Source organism: Micropterus salmoides, unplaced genomic scaffold, assembly GCF_014851395.1.
Source record: "Micropterus salmoides isolate LMB-PRFRI ecotype aquatic unplaced genomic scaffold, ASM1485139v1 Ms_hic_scaffold_22, whole genome shotgun sequence".
NCBI lineage: Eukaryota > Metazoa > Chordata > Actinopteri > Centrarchiformes > Centrarchidae > Micropterus > Micropterus salmoides.
In genome coordinates, this window is record NW_024041373.1 from 14,118,743 (window position 1) to 14,138,060 (window position 19,318).

General features: G+C 40.0%; 2 protein-coding genes across 6 annotated transcripts in view; one reads left to right on the forward strand and one right to left on the reverse strand.

Annotated features, from left to right (window-relative positions):
- Positions 1-703: 703 nt before the first annotated feature.
- vstm4a (V-set and transmembrane domain containing 4a) lies at positions 704-8,314 on the forward strand. The gene is made up of 8 exons (XM_038737760.1): positions 704-941; positions 2,182-2,634; positions 5,363-5,416; positions 5,534-5,641; positions 5,771-5,804; positions 6,103-6,251; positions 6,896-6,963; positions 7,720-8,314. Exons 1-8 carry the CDS (start codon positions 893-895, stop codon positions 7,870-7,872), a joined length of 1,068 nt encoding a protein of 355 aa, XP_038593688.1. The 5' UTR covers positions 704-892; the 3' UTR covers positions 7,873-8,314.
- Positions 8,315-10,681: 2,367 nt separating this feature from the next.
- Positions 10,682-19,318, reverse strand: part of wdfy4 (WDFY family member 4) — a 40,436-nt gene continuing 31,799 nt past the window's right edge. For all 5 annotated transcript variants that reach the window (XM_038737282.1, XM_038737280.1, XM_038737278.1 and 2 more), the window contains 11 exons: positions 18,401-18,551; positions 17,449-17,540; positions 16,057-16,266; positions 15,809-15,929; positions 14,326-14,483; positions 13,450-13,608; positions 13,176-13,355; positions 12,745-12,927; positions 12,154-12,241; positions 11,352-11,481; positions 10,682-11,041 (listed from right to left, as the gene is read on the reverse strand). In XM_038737282.1, coding sequence (XP_038593210.1) covers positions 10,978-11,041; positions 11,352-11,481; positions 12,154-12,241; positions 12,745-12,927; positions 13,176-13,355; positions 13,450-13,608; positions 14,326-14,483; positions 15,809-15,929; positions 16,057-16,266; positions 17,449-17,540; positions 18,401-18,551 — 1,536 coding nt within the window. In that variant the 3' untranslated portion in view covers positions 10,682-10,977. The remainder of the gene's footprint in view (positions 11,042-11,351; positions 11,482-12,153; positions 12,242-12,744; positions 12,928-13,175; positions 13,356-13,449; positions 13,609-14,325; positions 14,484-15,808; positions 15,930-16,056; positions 16,267-17,448; positions 17,541-18,400; positions 18,552-19,318) is intronic.

Below are 19,318 nucleotides of genomic sequence, written 5' to 3' on the forward strand. Positions count from 1 at the left end.
ATCTTTGCAAGACAAAATATTGTGTCATTGTTAGATAAGATTAAACCACCTTATCAACCCAGCCAGTGCCCTGTCCTCTGAATCCATGCTTTTTAGGAGAATCCTACATACAACCTGAAGGGTTAAATCTGTTGTGTAATTCCATTTGGCTTTGGCAGAGCTCATAGCGCCAGCAGAAGTCCTGCCTCAGCAGTTTAGCCTACCCAATAAAGCAGCAGGCTTCATACCACTGGGACAGTCTGACAACCACAGCCAGAGACAAGCCCATGCCACTCTGTCCAGCAGCCAGACAGGGAGAGGTCCCAGCATGCACACGCAGATTCACATAAATGCAAGAACACATGCAAGCACAAGACACAAAAACACAGAGCTCAAATACCTGAGCATCAAACATTTGCTCTGAACTTTACTGTGAGATACAAGATGAGGATTAACTCTGGATGTGTGTGATGGAAATGCATGTTCAGTGCTTCTTTGTATATGCTTCTCAAAATGACACACAGTGTGACAGGCGCCAACACACACACAAACCATGAGACCTGACCATCGTTTTTGAGTTCTGGGGTTTTGGGCCATGGTCCAAGACTCCTCACAAGAACACAGGAAACGACATTTCCTACGTTTTGCAGGACACACAGAGAAATAGAGAGAGACAGGGTGAGACAGTCAGATAGAGAGAGAGAGAGTGTGTGCTGGGAGAGTGAGTGGGAGTTTCTAAGTGGGAACAGAGCGTTTACTGTTTCATATTACACAGAAAAGAGGAGAAAGAGGAGAAGAGTTAATGGTGGGTAAGGGCTCTGGTGGGTTGTGCAGTCAGGCTCTGTTTTGAATGTGGCTGCTTGTGTAAGTGCTGTGCAGTTGTCTGGGTTTATGGATTCGCTGACTGTGGAAAATGTACTTCTCTATAGTGGTCCTTGTCCTGACTAAAGCTCTGGTCACAGGTAAGTTCACCTTGTTTACAGCAATATTAACTGGTAAGAAAGCGAGCAAGCAGGCAAGAAAGAAAGAGATTGTGTCTGAAGTTGTACTAACATCTGACATACACTGTGGAACCATACATTTTGAGTTTATTATGGAACTTTGGCATGAAAATAACATACAAGGAAAACACCCAATAGTCAGTAGTCTATAAAAACCAAAAGTTGCAAATGCATTAATCATTATTACAGTATTGGCAATATTGATGTAGCAAAAGCATGTCTGGGCTAGTATATTGTTTAAAATCAAACCATTTGCGGAGTTAAACAAGTTTGTTCTCTGTGATCAGAGAAAACCTCAGTATAATTTGCGTTCTATAAACTTCCCCAATGTGGATATTTTCTGCCCTATAATCTTTTGGTTATGTTCAGTTTTGTGTTTGGTTTGAGCTTTTGTTGTCACATTAAATAGTGTAGGACAGACCCTGGGGGATATTCCACAACTAACACAGCAACAACAACAAAAAAACCCCAGCAATGCAGCCCAGATGGTCCCTGTTATCTTGTCGTGTTTCTCTGTTTTGGCGGTGTACCCTACTGAAGATGAATGTTTCCCACCTGTAGATTCTCTTGCCCTGTCTAATCACACATATTGTGTCCAGACTCCATGTGTCTTCTATACAAACCTGACCCAGCTGGCAGCAAGCACCTCCAGGGAAGTAAAATAGGGGCACCCAACGTACGTTTTAGTCTTCTCATTCTTGCTGTGTCATGCTTTCTTGCCATTAAAGAACAAATTCCCATCCAGTGATGGAATAACATATATAAGCAGAACCAGAGATAATGCAAGCTCTAACACCATAAATCCAAGCAGCCACTGTGGGCGTGCATATAAACTTACTTTGTCACACTTTGTCTAAAATGCTACAATTATGTTTAATTGGCAGGAAATCAAACATCTTGCATAAATGAACTCTCCTCCATGTGGGGAACATTACCAACTCTAGTTAATTACTAATTTAAAAAGCAGGGAGGAGTCACACAAGCTACCAGATCATAATTCTCTGCGAGTGTCCTTATGTTTGAAGAATACCTTTTATGGGTTGGTTTGCTTTTATTCGGTAATATTAACAATACACAATATAAGAAGCGCACATATCCAAAAAAAAGGAACACATATTAAGAGTGTGGGATATGTGTCCCAAAACAAATTTTAAAAAATAATAAAAATCACACCTATACTGTTTGTTTCTTTTGTCAACAGAGGTATGTCACGCCCTGAATGTGACAGTGACCCCTGGGCCTGTTGTCATGGTAACAGAAAAGGAAAACTTGACACTCTCGTGCTTGGTATCTCAGAGGAAGAGGAGTGGCAGCGTCCTTATCCTTCGCTGGTTCTTTTCTCCTCTTGTTGCTCCCCCACTCGCGCCTCCTCCCGCCTCTCCATCCCCCTCTTCTACTGCACTCGAGCCCTCTCAGTTTCTGGTCGTGAAGATGGGCATAAAGAAAATTAAGCTGTATGGGAACTACACCCGCCGCTTCCCCCAGCCAAAGTTTCGTCTGTATGAGGAAACAGAGGGAGAGGTGTACCGGTTGTGGATTCTCAATGTGACAGGAACGGACCAGGGTTTCTACACCTGTAGAGTTCAGGAGATTCGCAAACACAGAAACACATGGAGAGCATCGTCCAATGGTACCAGCACCACACAGCTGACAGGTAACTGAAGGTGTAGTTAATGCACTTCGCTTTCCATATCACATTTGTCTGTGGAGAGACCCAGGCCCCCCTTTTGGCTGATTACGTGGTGAAAGTTGAGAAAACAATTATTTAATTTAAAATGCAGCATGTCATCTAAGTGGTTGGCCTATGAGACCCTTTCTCAGCATGCATCAGAGTGAACAACAGAGTAAAAACATTTGAGTTTCCCCTTGTGGTATTAATAAAGTATATATCTTATCCTCCCCGTCTAGGTATCCTTGAGCAAGATGTTAAAGCCCTACAGCATTTGGGAGGTGTCCCGTGGTGGAGAGCACGCCAAAAGTGAATCAGACAAAAGAAAAAATGTCACGTATTGCACTTTTTGTAGCAGAATTAGAAGTTAGATTGCATTAACTTTTTAGCCTTTGTCAGATCAGATGCAAAGGAATTTATTTACGTCAATTTAACCTTCAGTAAAGGTGGAGTTAGGAAAAACAAATCTCTCATGACCAATATAATGATGCATTATGTTGTTTTTAATGCTTTTGCACAACCACGGTCACTGACAAGAGAGGAGCAAATGCAAAGGGGATTTCTCTGTTTCTCTGTTATTAGTCTGAAAATGTTTTCCATGGAATAGGCCTATTTCTTTCCCTTACCGCACAGTCAGCTGAGGCCTGCTGTCCATGTTATCTGGCAATGGAAATAACCGAATAAAGGGAGAGCAAGTGGAGAGCAAGAGGACAAAAGGCAAATCTGTAGCATATATTTTCTGACGCTGCCCTATTTGCTGTAAGTTCTGCCTATGTTTGTTTGAGTGTGACCCCAATCCTCTGGCATTTCCATCTCAAAACAATGAGCTCACACAGCCAAACCACACTCAACAATATCGCTCTCTGTGCACGAGTGTGAGGAGCAAAAGGTAGAGTGTTGCTGAGCTGGCTATGTTCAAAAACATCAAATACATGACGTCAGCATTATGTGTTTACTTTTGTGCAAGAAGAAAATTTACTGGAAAATTCAGTTGCAGTGGAACGTATTTAATCTGTGCCAGTATGTACACATCCAGAACACATCAGGTAAAGAACTAATTTGAATCACATGCAGCAATAAATATTTCTTTGCACGGTACTCATTACCTGATTCAACTAGACTGATTGGCAAGGAAACCATCTGTCACTGTGGCATGCATTTGGATCAAAGGGTTTAACAGAGACTGAAGATGCTGCTATACCATGCTATAGGTGTGGCTATACCTGACACAGTTGCTCAGTTAAGCTTTCACTAGTCTTATGACAGAAAAGCATAGAGATTTGAGTCAGACAGAGCCATCGGACAACGCCCTGCCCTATATTCAGGGCAATGTCCCACTAAGGAACCCTCAGAACCTCAGGCATCTCTGACATGCATTGACCACAGAACCAGAAACATGACATTATATGGGTAAACAAAGAGAAAACTAAATTGTAACTGTAATTGAGACTGGGAACCCCTCAGTCTGCAGATTTCCGTCTGCAGATCTCAGAGCAAAGGCTACACCCCATTGGGATAATTGGACTACACTTATTTAAATGATTTTGCACAGAAGGGGACATCTCTATATCCAAACTTCAGACTTTAAGGTTAACTGATTTCTGCTGCTAAACCAGTAAAATGAGCAGACGGTTAAATTATATCTTATTTGACACTGCTACACTGGGGGAACGCAGATTAGCCTAAATCTGTACCTTATGGTATTTAGCTTTCATGAAACCCTGTGCAGTTTTGCAACAGCTTGTGTAGACACATCTGTTGAAAGTGTGTACTAATAGCTCCCTAACAGCAGACCTGTTAACCCGGGGCTGCGTGCACTAATCAGACATGGTGTTTAGCATGTGGTTAACCAGTATAACCACAGTGTTAAGGTGAAATGTGTGGTTTACTTGCATTAACTATTTACTGCTCACAATGTCAAGAGATGCCGTTTTTTTGTGCAAAAATAAATTATGCCTTATGCAAACACAGGCATTACCTTACAAAACACATCACTTAATATATAAAGAATGTATATTCCTGCCTTTACTGCCTGTAAAACTGATCACTGATACAGATTTCATATTTGGTCATAACACCAAAGCCATTGTGTGTTGCTGCCTGACATTAATTAGCATGACATTGAGACTGAAAGGCAGAGGCCACATTTGACAATTTTGCTAGTAGTTCAGAGGTCTGGAGTATTTATCTTATCATTCCATATTAATATGTTTATCAACCTGTGTTTAAAATACATATTAAAAACCCATTATGGGGAGCAGGGACTAAGTAATTTATGTACATAGCCTCTGTTCACTCTCCTCAACCTCTTGCTAAATATCCCTGACCTATACACAACTCATCATTCACCAGCAGCCAATGACAACAGCATCCTTATTCATTCTCTTTTCACTCCAATATAAATAAAATTGCAACATTAACCAATCGTGCAGCAACCAACAAAAGGAAGTGAAGATGCAGAGCAATGGGGAACCCCCAAACACAGTCCAAGACCAGCAGTACAGCCAGTCCTGTGTGTGTGTGGTGGGTTTGGCAAATGCAGCAGTAGAATATCCCTCCATGACAGCAGTTCTGATATTTCTGGAAACCACTGAGTCTGTCTGCTCTATTGGGTTAGTGCCCTCAGACAACAGCAATTTACAAAGAAACTTAGTCTGGGCATAGTTTTCCACCATCAACGTCCTGTTGCTGACATTTTTTTTTGTTTCCACAGTGCACTTAACTCTTGAGGATGATACCAGTGAAGGACTGTGGCGTTTATTCGCAGGTACTGTTTTCATCTCTAGCCCTGCCCCTGTTTCACCATATACAAGTCTCACTACTTTGATAATGCCACTATTCTGATGCCTTGTTCTAGGAGTTACTATGTCTGTTTGTTTTGTAGATGTGTATCTGTATGCTGTGCTGATTTGCTCACTGGGCCTGTTGTCCATCTTCCTGTACACTCTGGTTCTCACTTGCCAGTACTTTCACAGAAGACAGAGGCTCAAAGGTAAAAATTAGTTTTACTATGGTAAATTTACATTAAAACCTTGTGTTTTAGTTTTCCTATTTAAAACAATACCTAGACGACATTGCTGTTGGGTCAACTGTCAATTTATTTCTGCTATTTTCTTCACAGCCAGTTACCTTCTGGTCAAGTGTCCAGAAAGCAGGTACGGTTGTTTATTAACACTAGTACTGAAACAATTAATTCATTAATTGATCAGTCAACTGACAGAAAGTTAATTAACAGTTTTCTTAGTTGAATCATTTAAGTCATTGTCAGTTGAACTTCTTTAGTTCTGCATAGCTGGTTGGAAAAAACAAGCTATCTGATGACACACTGGGCTCTGAAAACCTGTGATATGCATTGTTCTATTTACAGATTTCAGACAATACATTAAATTATTATTTAATCACATAAATTAATATTCTATATAACACTTTAAAAATGTCCTCTGTTCCATGCAGCTCAGGAGAGACTGTTACCAGCTTCAGCAGTTCCTCCAGCTCCTCCCCAAAAACCCAAACGAAAGACACAAGACAAAAAACTGATAGAAGAGTAACCGTAATACCACCTAAACTACCCGAGGAGCCACCACCACACATACCAGTCAAAGGTGAAGAGACATTTTGATGTGGGGGTGGGGAGGTGTCACCTCTTGGAGAGACTAAATTCTTTGAAAGGTCCATTAGGCCAGTGGTTTAAAACGTTTTTGGTTTGTAACCTTTTAAAATGTAGCAAAGTCTACTTGTGATCCCTCATCATGGGATAAGGCCTCAGTATGGAGATAACCTACAAGCACTGTAAGAGTATTTTTCCTTCACAGAATATTTAATTTAAAAGATTCGTATAGGTCCATGTGCAATATTTCAAACAACAGAAGAGCAAAAATATGAGAAAAACAAAAAAAAACTCAAACATAATTGTGACTCCTCTGACCACTGTATTATATAACAGTAAATAAAGGTATCCAGCAAGGACTGGAAGAAAAGCAGAAAACTGTTGGAGAATGCAACTTAATACCTGATTTGGGAGAAATCCTGCTTAGTGTATTGTCTGATGTAAAATAAACACTGATGCAAAAATCAGAATTGATGCAAAAAAAAAGAGACAGAATTAGGCAGTTATTTCTGTTATAAACAACACCTTGACTAATATAAAGTGGATGTGAAGGATGATTTTGTCCATAACCACACGGTCATATTTGTGACTCCTTCTGGCTGTTGTTTTGAGTCAGTTAAAGTGGTCTGTGTTTTTCAGTGCCTGTTGCTGCAAAGAGACCCCAGAAGCCCAGAAGGTTAAAGACTCATCCAAGGAGTTCTGCCACTGTAAGTTTCCTCATTCTAATCCGTCATCCAAGCACAGCACCTATGTCTACTTCTACCAGAAAATCATGTATTAAACATATGCACTTAAAAACTGTTAAAATGTATTTATTAACATTTCTAAGAGTTTTTTCATGCACTTGTTTTTGAGATACATGCAAGAGGGAATTTGTCTCATGACTGCATGATTGTCTACAAGAGTTTATTGCCCTCTCTTCATTCAGTTATGAGCTTGATAATTCTATTTAGCTTTATTGCTTCTCAAACACAATTATTTATTTAGAGTGCTTCATTGGTTTTATATCTACAATAAAAATGTCAAACAAGTACATACAGAAGAAAACTACTCAAACTAAGGATCAGTGTTTCTACTGATTTTGTAGTGAAATGAAGCTCCAGAGTTGAGAGGTGTTTTTTTTGTACAAACATACTGATTGGATTAGTGCAACTAGGAGGATCTGAGGATGTTGGATAGGGCTCCTATTGTACCAAATGTTTTTCGAGTAAACTAAATGTTCCAAGAGGTCCTGTAAACACATACCTTCTGCAGCTGAAAAGCACTAACGGATGTTTACCACGGAGAGTAGACTAATACTACGGTTTGCTGAAAAAGAATAAATGCAGACACTCCCCATATACACCTTTTCTTCCAAAATGTCTATGTTAACTATATATATTTTATACATATAGTATATATTTCCCTTTTTCTCTGGGCTAAATTCCTTAAAGTTTATCCCACCCTTTCCCTCTCTCCTCCAGGCTCGAGTATCACATGAGGATAGTCTGACATATGCAGAACTGGAGCTGGTCAGGCCGAGGTCAGAGCCACCAGCCTCCTCCAGCCCTGACCCCACACCCTCCAGCCCAGACACTGTGTATGCTCAGATCCTCTTTCAGGAAAAACAGCTGTAAACGCAGCAGCTCTGGACACATGGACGTCATGGTACCTCCTGATGAGGGCAGCAATTCGGCTCTCCAAACTGAACTGAGTGGCATCCAAAGGACTATATTTATGAACTATCAGTATGGCATTTAGTGTTTTTGGCTGTAAGTATGTTATAACTATTGGTAAATGGGGCGTTTTGTGTTTTCTCAGCGCAGTTCCATTCCAGCACAGCAGTTTTTGGGTCTTATAATTCTGTTGTTTTGTTTGCTAGCATCGCTGGCCTGTGAGCCAGATGTTTGTAAAAATGCTCTGTTAACTATTCTGTATGAACTCAGGAGACTGTGTGGAAAGAAACTGTTGTTAAGCTTCTCTTACTGCAGTGTGATAAGGCATTGTAACAATATCCAACTAAATTTGTAATTACAACACTAATCCACCGAATTACTAAATATATGCCTGGGTCTGACATTTAAGAGTACAGTCTTTGATTCATATAAAAACTGTTTCAAATGATCTCTTTAAAGTGGATTGGATTGTCAGGTTACTTTATATTTGTCTGGGGTCACAAGCAAAATCTGTTGTACACGACAAAAGACAAAACCAGCACAGTATTACCAACAGCTGTAGTGCATTCAGTGTCTGACATTCAAAACATCACATTATCCCTGGCCTATTAAGAACCCTTCTACTGATAACAATTTGACAGATAGAAAAATGACTTCTGTAACATGTTAAAGCTATAGTTTGAAATTTGGGGAAATGTGCTTTGTTCAGTCCATGGCCAAAAGTTAGACTCTCATATCTGACAGGTAAGATACGTCTACAACCAGCAGCCAGTCAGCTTAGCTTAGCTTAAAGACTGGAAACAGGCAACTAGCCTGACTCTGTCCAAAGGCAGGCAAATACTAGCACCGCAAGTATCCAAACAAAAAGTATAAAGATGATCATTTTTATGTTCCGGACCTTTCCTTCATTTCTGTAAGTCTTGCTGTCACAGCCAGGTTGTCAAACAATCAGCAGAAACCCTGGTCAAGAAATATTGCAGCAAACCCTTGTAAAACAGAAACTTGTCGTTTTTACACTCAAGAGGGTTGCTGGTAGACAGATTTTGTCTATTGATTAAAATCTAACTTGCTGGATGGCAAAAGCTGATATACACCAAATAAAACATTACAGGTTTCTGATGTAATGCCTACCAGTTACAGACAATATTTTGTCTAGATTTAGTTTCTAGCAACGACATACAAAAAGGGACAAACAGCACAGGGAGCCTTCTGCTTCTATTTTTGAAGTCTGATCATCACAGCACAGGCATAAACAGCAAATATAAATACTGGAAGCAGCAGGCATTATGCCCAAGTACCCGAGAAAGGTGAAGGGTGTAGGCCGCTTTGTGAAGGTCAGTGTGTGAAAAATGGGATGACGATGAGGTGCATGGAGAAAGAGAATGATGCACATCCACACCCTTCTGTCTCTGAGTGGGAGAGATCGAGAGAGAGACCATCATCCCCCACAGTTCAGACTCACTGACTAGGATGAACCCACTAATGACTACATTTATTCAAATTAGACTAATTGTAATCATGGTTAATAATTAGCTTTACAGTGCATTATAATTGGGTTAGGCTACAAGATGGTTCTGCCTAGGTGCAATAATTTATTTGATTTAATTATTCTGAGGAACCCAGTGGTTTGACATTTCGTATCATAAAACCAGTGGTGTAGAGAGAATGGAGATGGTCGTTGTCTTTAGAGAAGGTCATTGCTCGCTCTCTGGGAAAATTATGGAGGACTATTTTCCACTCTATTAAGCTACTCCACTTAGCACAATTAGCCACACACACAAAGGTTAAAGACAGAGCCCCCTTTCTTTATGATAGAGAGGAGGAGTGGTGCATGTGCATGAGAGAGCAAGCAAGAGAGGCAGATACAGAAAGAGAACAAGCCTCCACAATCCTGTCAGTCTACCATCTTTTCAAATGGTAACTTATTTATTAGAATATCAATGCACTGATGTAGGAATGCCAGGACTGTACTTTTTCACTGAAAGACTAAGACTAATGTTTAGAAAGGGTTAAGTTTCATACCATCTCTATTCAAATGGGTCAGATATACCCAGGAGTTTGTTGAAGAGGCCCTACAGTGACTCCACAGATTGAACAGTCTGATGAGGCTAAAAAGGCACATTTGTCCTTGGTCAACCATTAACACACACAAAGCTGTGACAAGCAGAAAGGATGCCTCAACAAGGACAAGCACATTTTACATCATCCACAATACACACACACACAAGACATGATCACAGTAAACCTGTGGAGGATAATGGTACAATAAATTAAAAAGCAGTTAAATTCTCAAATGCCACATTACAAAGCTGATTTAAAAACTGAAAAACAACAAAGAAAGTTCAGAAAACTACTCACAACTAACTAAACATCCTGAATTGTTCATACCACAAACATTTACCAAACCAGAACACTACAACCCCTCACAGTACAAAATGCTGACGTGCACATGCCATAGTTTTTATGATAATGGACTTTTGTAGTTCAATTCATGAGAAATGAACTGCTCCAGCTCTACAATACTATTAAAAAGCTTTCTCAAGGAACGTTGGCTGAGCATGCATGCTCTTGTTCGTCATTGAGATTCTTCTCGCTTTCAGCTTGAATCTGGCCAGTTCAACCACATGCTTCTGCAGTGGGCCCTAGTTAGCTCTGCTGGAGAAGCAAGGATTCATTTAAACATACGAGAATCCAAAATACAATAAAACAAAATCCTGGCCAAGCCAAGTGTCTGTAATTAGCAAAAAAAATGGAGACTCACAGGAGAAAATCGGCTTTCAATAGTTTTATTCAAATTTGTTGAAATTCAGTATTTACAAAGAAAAATACAGAATTAAAGAGTTATGCAGATCAAATATTCTATATTGATACTTCAATGTACCAAATACTGCAGCATAGTTCTCCCCGAATGCACGCACAGAACTGAACACACATACATCAGGTCTCAACGCTCAGCTGGAGTCAGACCTACAACACTGATGTTTTGTGTCAGAGTGTCTCAGAGAGCATAAAGGGTGTGTAGAAACGTTGACTGGAGGCATGATTGTGCTTAAACCCTGCCACCTCTCACTCACAGGTCCAGTTGAAAACTCTGCCCCAGGCATCGCCCGCTAAGAGAGTAGCATGGCTCCTACACAAAAGAGTGTGCAGTTAAACATTATGAGAATTATGAGAATTTTTCTGATCATTGAGGTTATGCAATTGTATTCTGTAGTGAAGTACACAGTAATACACATACAATGTGAATCACAGTTGGTGAAAATTCAGTTTCCAATCAGTTAGTTCCATCAGTGTATTAGTTTTTACATAAACAAAAATGACACAACATGAAATGTTCCTTTTTAATAACAAAGAGTTAAACGTAAAAAGTTTGAAGCTGTCATGTGTAAACTATTTCCCTCCTCTCTATGCTGTGAGCAGGTGCATTATATTTACTGTACCTGGACATGGCGAGTGCCGTGATGGGCGGATTATTCTTGTAGAGGCGTTGCGATACAGCCGGACTTCTGTTCAGCTCCTGACACAACACCAGATGTCTCTCCCAGCCTTTAACCTGGCATGAGCTGCTCACTATGGACACATCACGAGAATATATGAACACCCATTTATTACTGAATCACAGGGAAGGTGTCCACCCCGTTCGTAACCCTGACCGCGCGGTCCCCACAAAAAATTAAAACGTGCATTAACACAGTGTTTGTCTGTGGTCAGCAGGCTGTTAAAGGGAGAAAACTCCCTCGAATATAAATGCTTCAGTGTTACGTAAAGACTTGTCTCAATGTAATTTACCAAGCATAATACTCCTATGAGGTGACGCGAGGCTGTAACCAACGTATGCCAAATTGGATCTGGGTATTATTGCTTTCTAAATTATACAAGCACACACACGTCAGCAGAATTACTCATCAGTGTTTACTGCCTCTATGTTTAATAACTTTATAACAACATAATTCCTGCTAGCCCTAATGCTAGTGAGGGATGGGGTAAGCATTACAAGCTCTTATCTGAAAACCACGCTGTCTAGCTCTGAGATGAGCGGTTAAAAATAATCATCTCACACTTAAGGGTTTATCCAATTAGATAGCGAAAGGTTTCCTTTTGAAACACAAAATACAAGAATCATTTCTTTTTGTGCATGTAAGTCAGTCTCAAAGATTTGCTACTGTCAGCCAATTCCATCATCTGTGTTGTTTTAAGTACAATACCTATATGCATATCCTATCCTACTGCCTGTAACATTACCGTCTCTCTCTGTTCGGTCTTGCCCCGGGGACACAGGCTCTTCTGGAGGGCCAGGTAATTGTGTTCTGGTGTACTCTGTCTTCCATATCTGTATGAGAGACACATAACGAGTAGCAAAATCAGACATAATTCAACGTAATAACAAACACACTCACATACGCACCAGCACACGCACATATCCCATAACTCAAGGTAATAATACCATTTGTGTGTGTGTGTTGTGCATTTGGCATGGGCACCCACTCCCCAAGTGAAGTCCAATTTGGAGTATGCAGCTTTGATTGCAGAGAGGCACCATAATGCTTATATGCGGTCACGCACTCACACGCGCACGCACACACACACACACGCGCTGTTATTAATACCTTGATGGACATCCAAGCTGCTACCTGTGAGGCTAATCCCAAAGTAATGACTGCTACATTTGAATACTGTGCAGTATACTGTATCACAACAAAGCAGAATCTCCTGCTGATCTATTAGATCTACAAAGAGCTGCCAGACAGTCACTTCAACGATTTGCTCTCATACCTACAGTAACATTAGTACATCACATTATTACACGCATGCCAAAATAAATAAAAAAATCACCCGTATGATGCCATCTGCACAGCCAGTGACAACGACGTTCTTGGCGTCCCACACTTGACGCTGTGTGAAGCTGACACACAGGATGTCTGCCCGAGGTCCGCAGGAAGTGTCAGTGCAGGTCAACAGCTGACCCTTCATGGTCCAAATGTAGAGCAGAGGCCCCGCACATGACGCAATCTCACCCTTGGACAGAGTAATATGGTGTAGACGCCCATGTCCGCAGAGATACACACAGAGATGCACAAAAAAGCAAAATACACACAAAGAGGATATTCATGTTGTCAACAATAAGAACCCTTCCTTCCTCATGCTGTGAGCTGAATGAAGAGGGAATGACATGATAACACTGAGCCAAAAATGACAAAGAACAGAATAAAGAGATATTTTAAGAGGAGAGTAGGGAGAGAAAGAGATCAAACAGGTGGACTTACGGTGAGTTCATTGATAGCCAGTGCAGAGATGCTGGTTGTGTGTCCTGCTAACTGGGTGACGTAGCTTAGCTCCTCCAAATCCCACAGTATACAGGTAAGGTCACGGGAGCCACTTACCAGTATGCTGTGAACCTCAGACACAGCCAGGCATGTCACTGAATCAGTGTGACCGTATAACGGCTGTGAGGAAAAATTGGGTTAGTATGTGTGTGCATATACGTTCTGGATGTTATGGTTAAATCTCTTTTGCAAACAGACATGCAGACAGACTGACCTGTCTGAGTTTCATGTTTGTGACTTTGTCTTTGCTGACTGCTACATCCCACACACACACCACAGTGCAGGTTCCTGCAGTGACAATGGTCGTCGGGTTGGGACAGGCGGCGCACAACGTCTCCCCCCAGTCACACAAACTCTCACATACAGCAAAGGTCTAGAGTTGGACATACATTAAGTAGACCATTATGCCACTAATTATGTATGCATGTATTAAGTATATACGATGGAGTGAGTTTATGGATATGTCCTAACACTAACAGCATATTTAACACTTTTATAAGATCAAGGAACTTTGACGGTAGTTAAAAAATATTATTTCTGAATGTGTTAAATTGTCCTTCTTGCAGTATTGTATAATATATGGAGAGTATTTTAAACCCTTCCAAACCCATACAAAACAGAAACCAAGATATTGCTGAGATTTCAGACACAGAGTGCATAAGGCAAGAAAAATTTAAATAGCTGTCAGGAAATCATTTGACACATCAGTGTGTAGGGCCAAGAAGTGAGTGAAAGCTTGGCAGATCATAGATCGCCCCACTGTTTTGATAGAGCTAGTGATTTTAAGAGTCGGCTGATACTGATTAGCTGTGTGTGTGGGCCAGTGAGATGCTTCATATGCATGTGATTAAACTGGGTAAAATTCTGTTTCTATAAATGTGAGTAAGGCTGATAAGTGAGCACTATCTTAAGTAAAAGTCACAGTCACATTTAAAAAATAATTTATACTTCATGGCCATGCATTGTGGGCCTGTATAGGGTTTGCAATTCCATCATTTCAATTTGATTCACACAGTTTGGTGGAGCTGGAAGGTTGTGAAGTAATACAAACAATTTAAGATGGATCTACTGTACAGCCGGACATACATACCTTTTCTGTGGCATTGTTTCTAAAGGCACAGCTGTTGTCGGGGAAGCCCCAGCTGAAGCAGCAGCCCAACAGAGGCGACAGGAGGAGACTGTTTCTCTCCAAGACCACAACCTCTTTTTCCAGACACACTATCTGACCTACCGGGCCCCTCGGCAGCTCTGCAGAAAGGGTTACAGTGTTACTGAGAGTGGGGCACAATCAGCAAGAAGTTGTAGAAGAAAGAAAGTAAGATGTTTTTTTTTTTTTTTTAACTGTCAGTTAAACCATATGCAGCCATAAAAAAGTTACAGTGTGAAAACCCCCCCAGAAAAACTGACCTCATTCTGCTTTTAAATAAAAGGTAATGGTTCTTCAAAAACATCACATTAAAGAGTTTGGTAGCTCTGTAAACTTGTAAAGAATTTCATTAAATTGACCATAGAAGACTGGGCAATTAAAACTGCTATTCTCAGGTTACAACAAGCTGAGGCTCTGTCCTAGGGGGACACCTGCATCCTGGACAGCACAAGTTGTATGTGTATGTATGTATGTATGTGTATGTGTATGTGTGTGTGTGTGTGTGTGTGTGTGTGTGTGTGAGTGTGAGAGAGAGAGTGTGAGAGAGAGAGAGAGGCAGTGATACAGAGGCTGTAATTGTGCCTATAATTGACTTATTCATGCAGGAATAGCCAGAAATCACTATATCCTATCGCCAATTCTGCTTCTAAAATCCATGGAAGGAAGTTGTGTCTGCATTAGTCTTAGCATTCCTGCTCCTATTCATCTCTATCTGCTTATTGATCAGATCAGACATTCTAAGATTTAATATGAAATGTAATTTGCAGAAATCTCTCCCTGAGCATTCGCAGATTCATCTCCTCTCCCTCAGTGGGCCTGTAGGGATATTCAGATTATTAAGTAGGGCTCAGCGGAAGAGTCATCTCCATTTTGTAGCTCTAACAGATAGCTTCTTCTAGCCTTCCATAGTGTAAATTAATCTATGGACATTCTCGCTCTGTTTCAATGTCTCCCTTGAGATCTGGATATATATGTAATAATTGACATCAAATGGTATGAAATAAAATAAAGGAGGAACAATAGATAGCGGCAAATGCAAATGACTAGAATTGATTAAATTTAGCTTACTCAGCAGAAAATAGTCATATTTGTTATACCTTAATTTAGAGGACTAGACATTTTAGCTGAGAGTAACGTTACGCTAAATTTGAAGCTACAGCCAGCAACTGATTAGCTTACCTTAGCATAAAGATTGGAAGCAGAGGGAATCAGCTAGTGTATCTATCACCACTGTAGGGTAGTATCCCCCTGCTTCCAGTCTTTGTACTAAGCTGTTTGAAACAAATTTCATATTTAGCCCACAGAGTGGTATAGATTTTTTCATCTAACTTTAGGCAAGAAAGCAAAAAAGCCTACTTCCCAAAATGTTGAATAATTCCTTTAAGACTGAGATTATCTGTCTGAGCTCCTATTTTATTGTATGTACCTCTAAATGGCTGCACAGTGGTCTTCAGTTTATCCAGTTTGCAGAAAAATGGAGTTGGATGGGGTGGCGAAGATCCCTCTTTCTTAGAGCCACTGCGAGGTGGATGTGGCTTGGTGAAGAGCTATGGGAAAGACACAGATGATTCAAAGAATTATTATAAAATTTAATATTTTTGAAAACAATATCATGCGCTTACAAGCAGGAAGTAATGTACTTCCTAATTTCCACACCTAGCTTATTCTGTTTACCTGTTTGGGAACCTGGCCAAAGTTGCTGACGTATCCCTGGATTGTGCTCTTGATCACGGGGTCCTTTGCATCCTGTCGGCCTCTCTGGGCATAGAAGTAAGGGTGGAACGAGTTCACACTTTCTACAGCAGCAGGGCCTCGTTGCCGGTACCCAAAAATCAGGTCGATCCACAAGTGGAGGTGGGAACTCACATATTCACTTTCCAAGGCCTAAGGGAAACAGTGCAGGAGATTGTTGTACAAACTAACACCACCTAGTAAAGTAATATTACAAAACTACTATTCGTGCACTGTGCAGTCTTAAAATACAGGGGTGTGTTGTGCATTGTTATTACAGTGGGACCAAAACCATCAGTCAAACTGTTAATAGTTTAGAAACACAAAAAACTGAGAAAACACAACCAAATTATTCAGGTACTGTATGATTTCTTCTAAAAGTCAATTTAGAAGTCTCGAACAGCAGAAAGCTGCACAGCTGAGTTATGAGCATATCTGCATGTTTGAATTAAAGAATGATTTGGGTAGAATATACCAGAGATTGGTTTTGAAGAGTTAATAAGGAAAAGAGGGCATTATGACCAGCATGTAATCCTTGCACCCAATCTTAATAAACCCATCCTGGAATATCAGAAAATTGAAAAAAAAAATACCCACAACAATAACAACAAAAAAAACAAACAACAACCCATCATAACAAGGATATATTGTCCTGAGTTAGTTTGTCTATGGAAGAAAAAAACAATTTTCTAAAGTGACTAATTTTATGAGAATGGTAGGCAATATGAGTAGTTCAGTAGATTACAGAGTGATAACCATCTTAGATGCCCCAGGAATGGCAAAAGGGAGGGTCACTCTGTAGAAATCAGACCAACAGAGAGAAAAAGAACAGATATACAATAGCCCCACACAGGGAAAGAACAGAGAGAGAATATTCAGCCCATATACAGTTGGCAGAAATAATTGCATTATGAAAAATAGAGTTTTGTGTCTGAATAGTGTTAAATAGACTTGTTGTCCTTCAATGTCATCTAAATCTCAGATACAGTCTTTTTCATGCATTTTCTTGATAAGAAAGACAACTGGTCATTATATTTGAAAAGAAGTCAGTACTAAAAGAATATAACTGACCTAATCAATGAGAATAGATGGCCTTTTGAGAATACAATAAGACAGTGGCTTTTACTAAGATCTGTCTCTTATACTGTGGTATCGACTGCAACCCAGCACTGTTACAGTGGATACTTGTTTTAGATAAAACAGTGCATCTTCTGTGTACATACACCAGCTAGTATTGACAAACATTATTAGGTCTTATGGGAAAAGACCCTCTATATAACAGGCCAGACTGGCCAATTGTAGCAGACGTGCCTGGTGAGGTCAGGGGTCACTAACCTCTCGATGGATTCTAATGAACTCCTGGGGATCACCTTTTGCCCATGGAGGCAGCTCGACATCTCCCAGAGTGGTACCATCCTCCATACAGCCTACAGAGATATGGATATACAGCACATACAGCACGTCACATCACCATGTGTAATCGTTTAAAGATAATCTGTGGAGTTCTTTGCCACTGGTGGCCCAATGGAGTAAATTTTGGATTAGTGGTTTCCTGCTAACAGCTTCATATTCCACTGACCAGCTGATGATATTGTACATTTTTCCACAGCCATCAAATTCCAAAGAAAGACCAAAAGCAGAATAAATTGTGCTAATAGGTATTGGCTGTGTAGCCAGAGACTAATACAGCTAATTCCTTTGTGCTACACACCTTCATGTTGTCCAGAAACTATTAGAAACACATCAGTGAGCCACACTATTGCACCGGGTACTATGTTCCCTCATTACGACTAACATGGGCACAGTAGTTTATTTTATTTTTGTTATTAATTTTATTATTATTTTCAATCCCAAATACACCATCCTGCCGCTGTAAATACTCAGTAGACCACCAAATGTGTCTCAATAAGCATGCTGAAAATAATCCAACAATTTCCCCAGTTACAATAATGTTTACTAAAAACTACAGTGCCCAGTTGTTTCAAGAAATAACTATTTAAAAAAAAAAACTAACATTATATCTGGTATACAGGTTTTAAAGATTTACATCTTTTTGAAACTAATGGGCTTGAGGTTGAGAGCCCTAGACAGGGTTTGGATATCGGGAATTTTTGTTGATTTGAGGAATTTCATGGGATTTGCTGACAATAAGAAACATAGAATAAATGAGTCTAATTGTTTGGACACATAACTTACAAAGTCGCTTCTCCACGGCAAATATCTTAACAGGAAATTCATACTTTCAGTCATTTATTTAGATACACAGAGGCGGATTTTTGTGCCTGACCCAGATGGATGCGGTTGGAGTTGAGCAGGAAGTCCGGCAGGTAGAAGAACTCTGGGATCAGTTCTCTGACGTCCCCCATGTTGTCTCTAGAGGCCGACTCCCACTCCTTCTTTACACTGTAAAACATACGCTCCGGGATGTCAAACCCTCCCTGTGGGAAGACGGAGCACACCAGTGTCAGACCCACAGCACACTGTTGAACCAAACTTTGCAACAGGCATATTAATAAAGTAGTCTGCCTGATTCACTGTAGCGAACCATATTTTATGTTCTTCATTGTATTATGTAAGCAGGAAATATTTGCTACTATTTGAAGGAAGCGTTTCATCTTTCTGTAAAATTCCATAATCTATGATGGAAATCTCATGAGAGAGAATGTAATTTAGAGGAAAACAATTATGTCAATGAATGAAAATAGCATATATACTGGTAAACTCAGTTAGAGATGTAAATCCAGTTATGGATATTACTACACACCCATTATGCGCTTCAGAAGACAAAAAGGCACTGTAATTCACCAGACTAACATCTTTATTACTTTATTCTGACTATCAAATATGCATGCCTTTTCATTATAATCAATTGGATGTTGTATTGTAAATCAGTAACATCTGTGGGTTTTTGCATTGGCTTCTTTTAGATGCTTTCTGTAATTATTTGCATATATATTGAAATCTCCCTATAATCTGCTTTTATACCAAAAACAGCATTGAAACAGTATCTGGACTGATGAAAATAGCTCATGTTAGAGTCATGTTATTAGCAAGATTATGTTAGAAAATAAAAAAAAAATCACAAAATGATAAATGTCAATTAGAATCTGAAGCACTGGGAAAGGTCTGTGGGTTAATGCAAACAGACTGATAATAAACGGAACTACTTCTTGAAAAATCAAGACCGTGATTACACTCCTTTGAC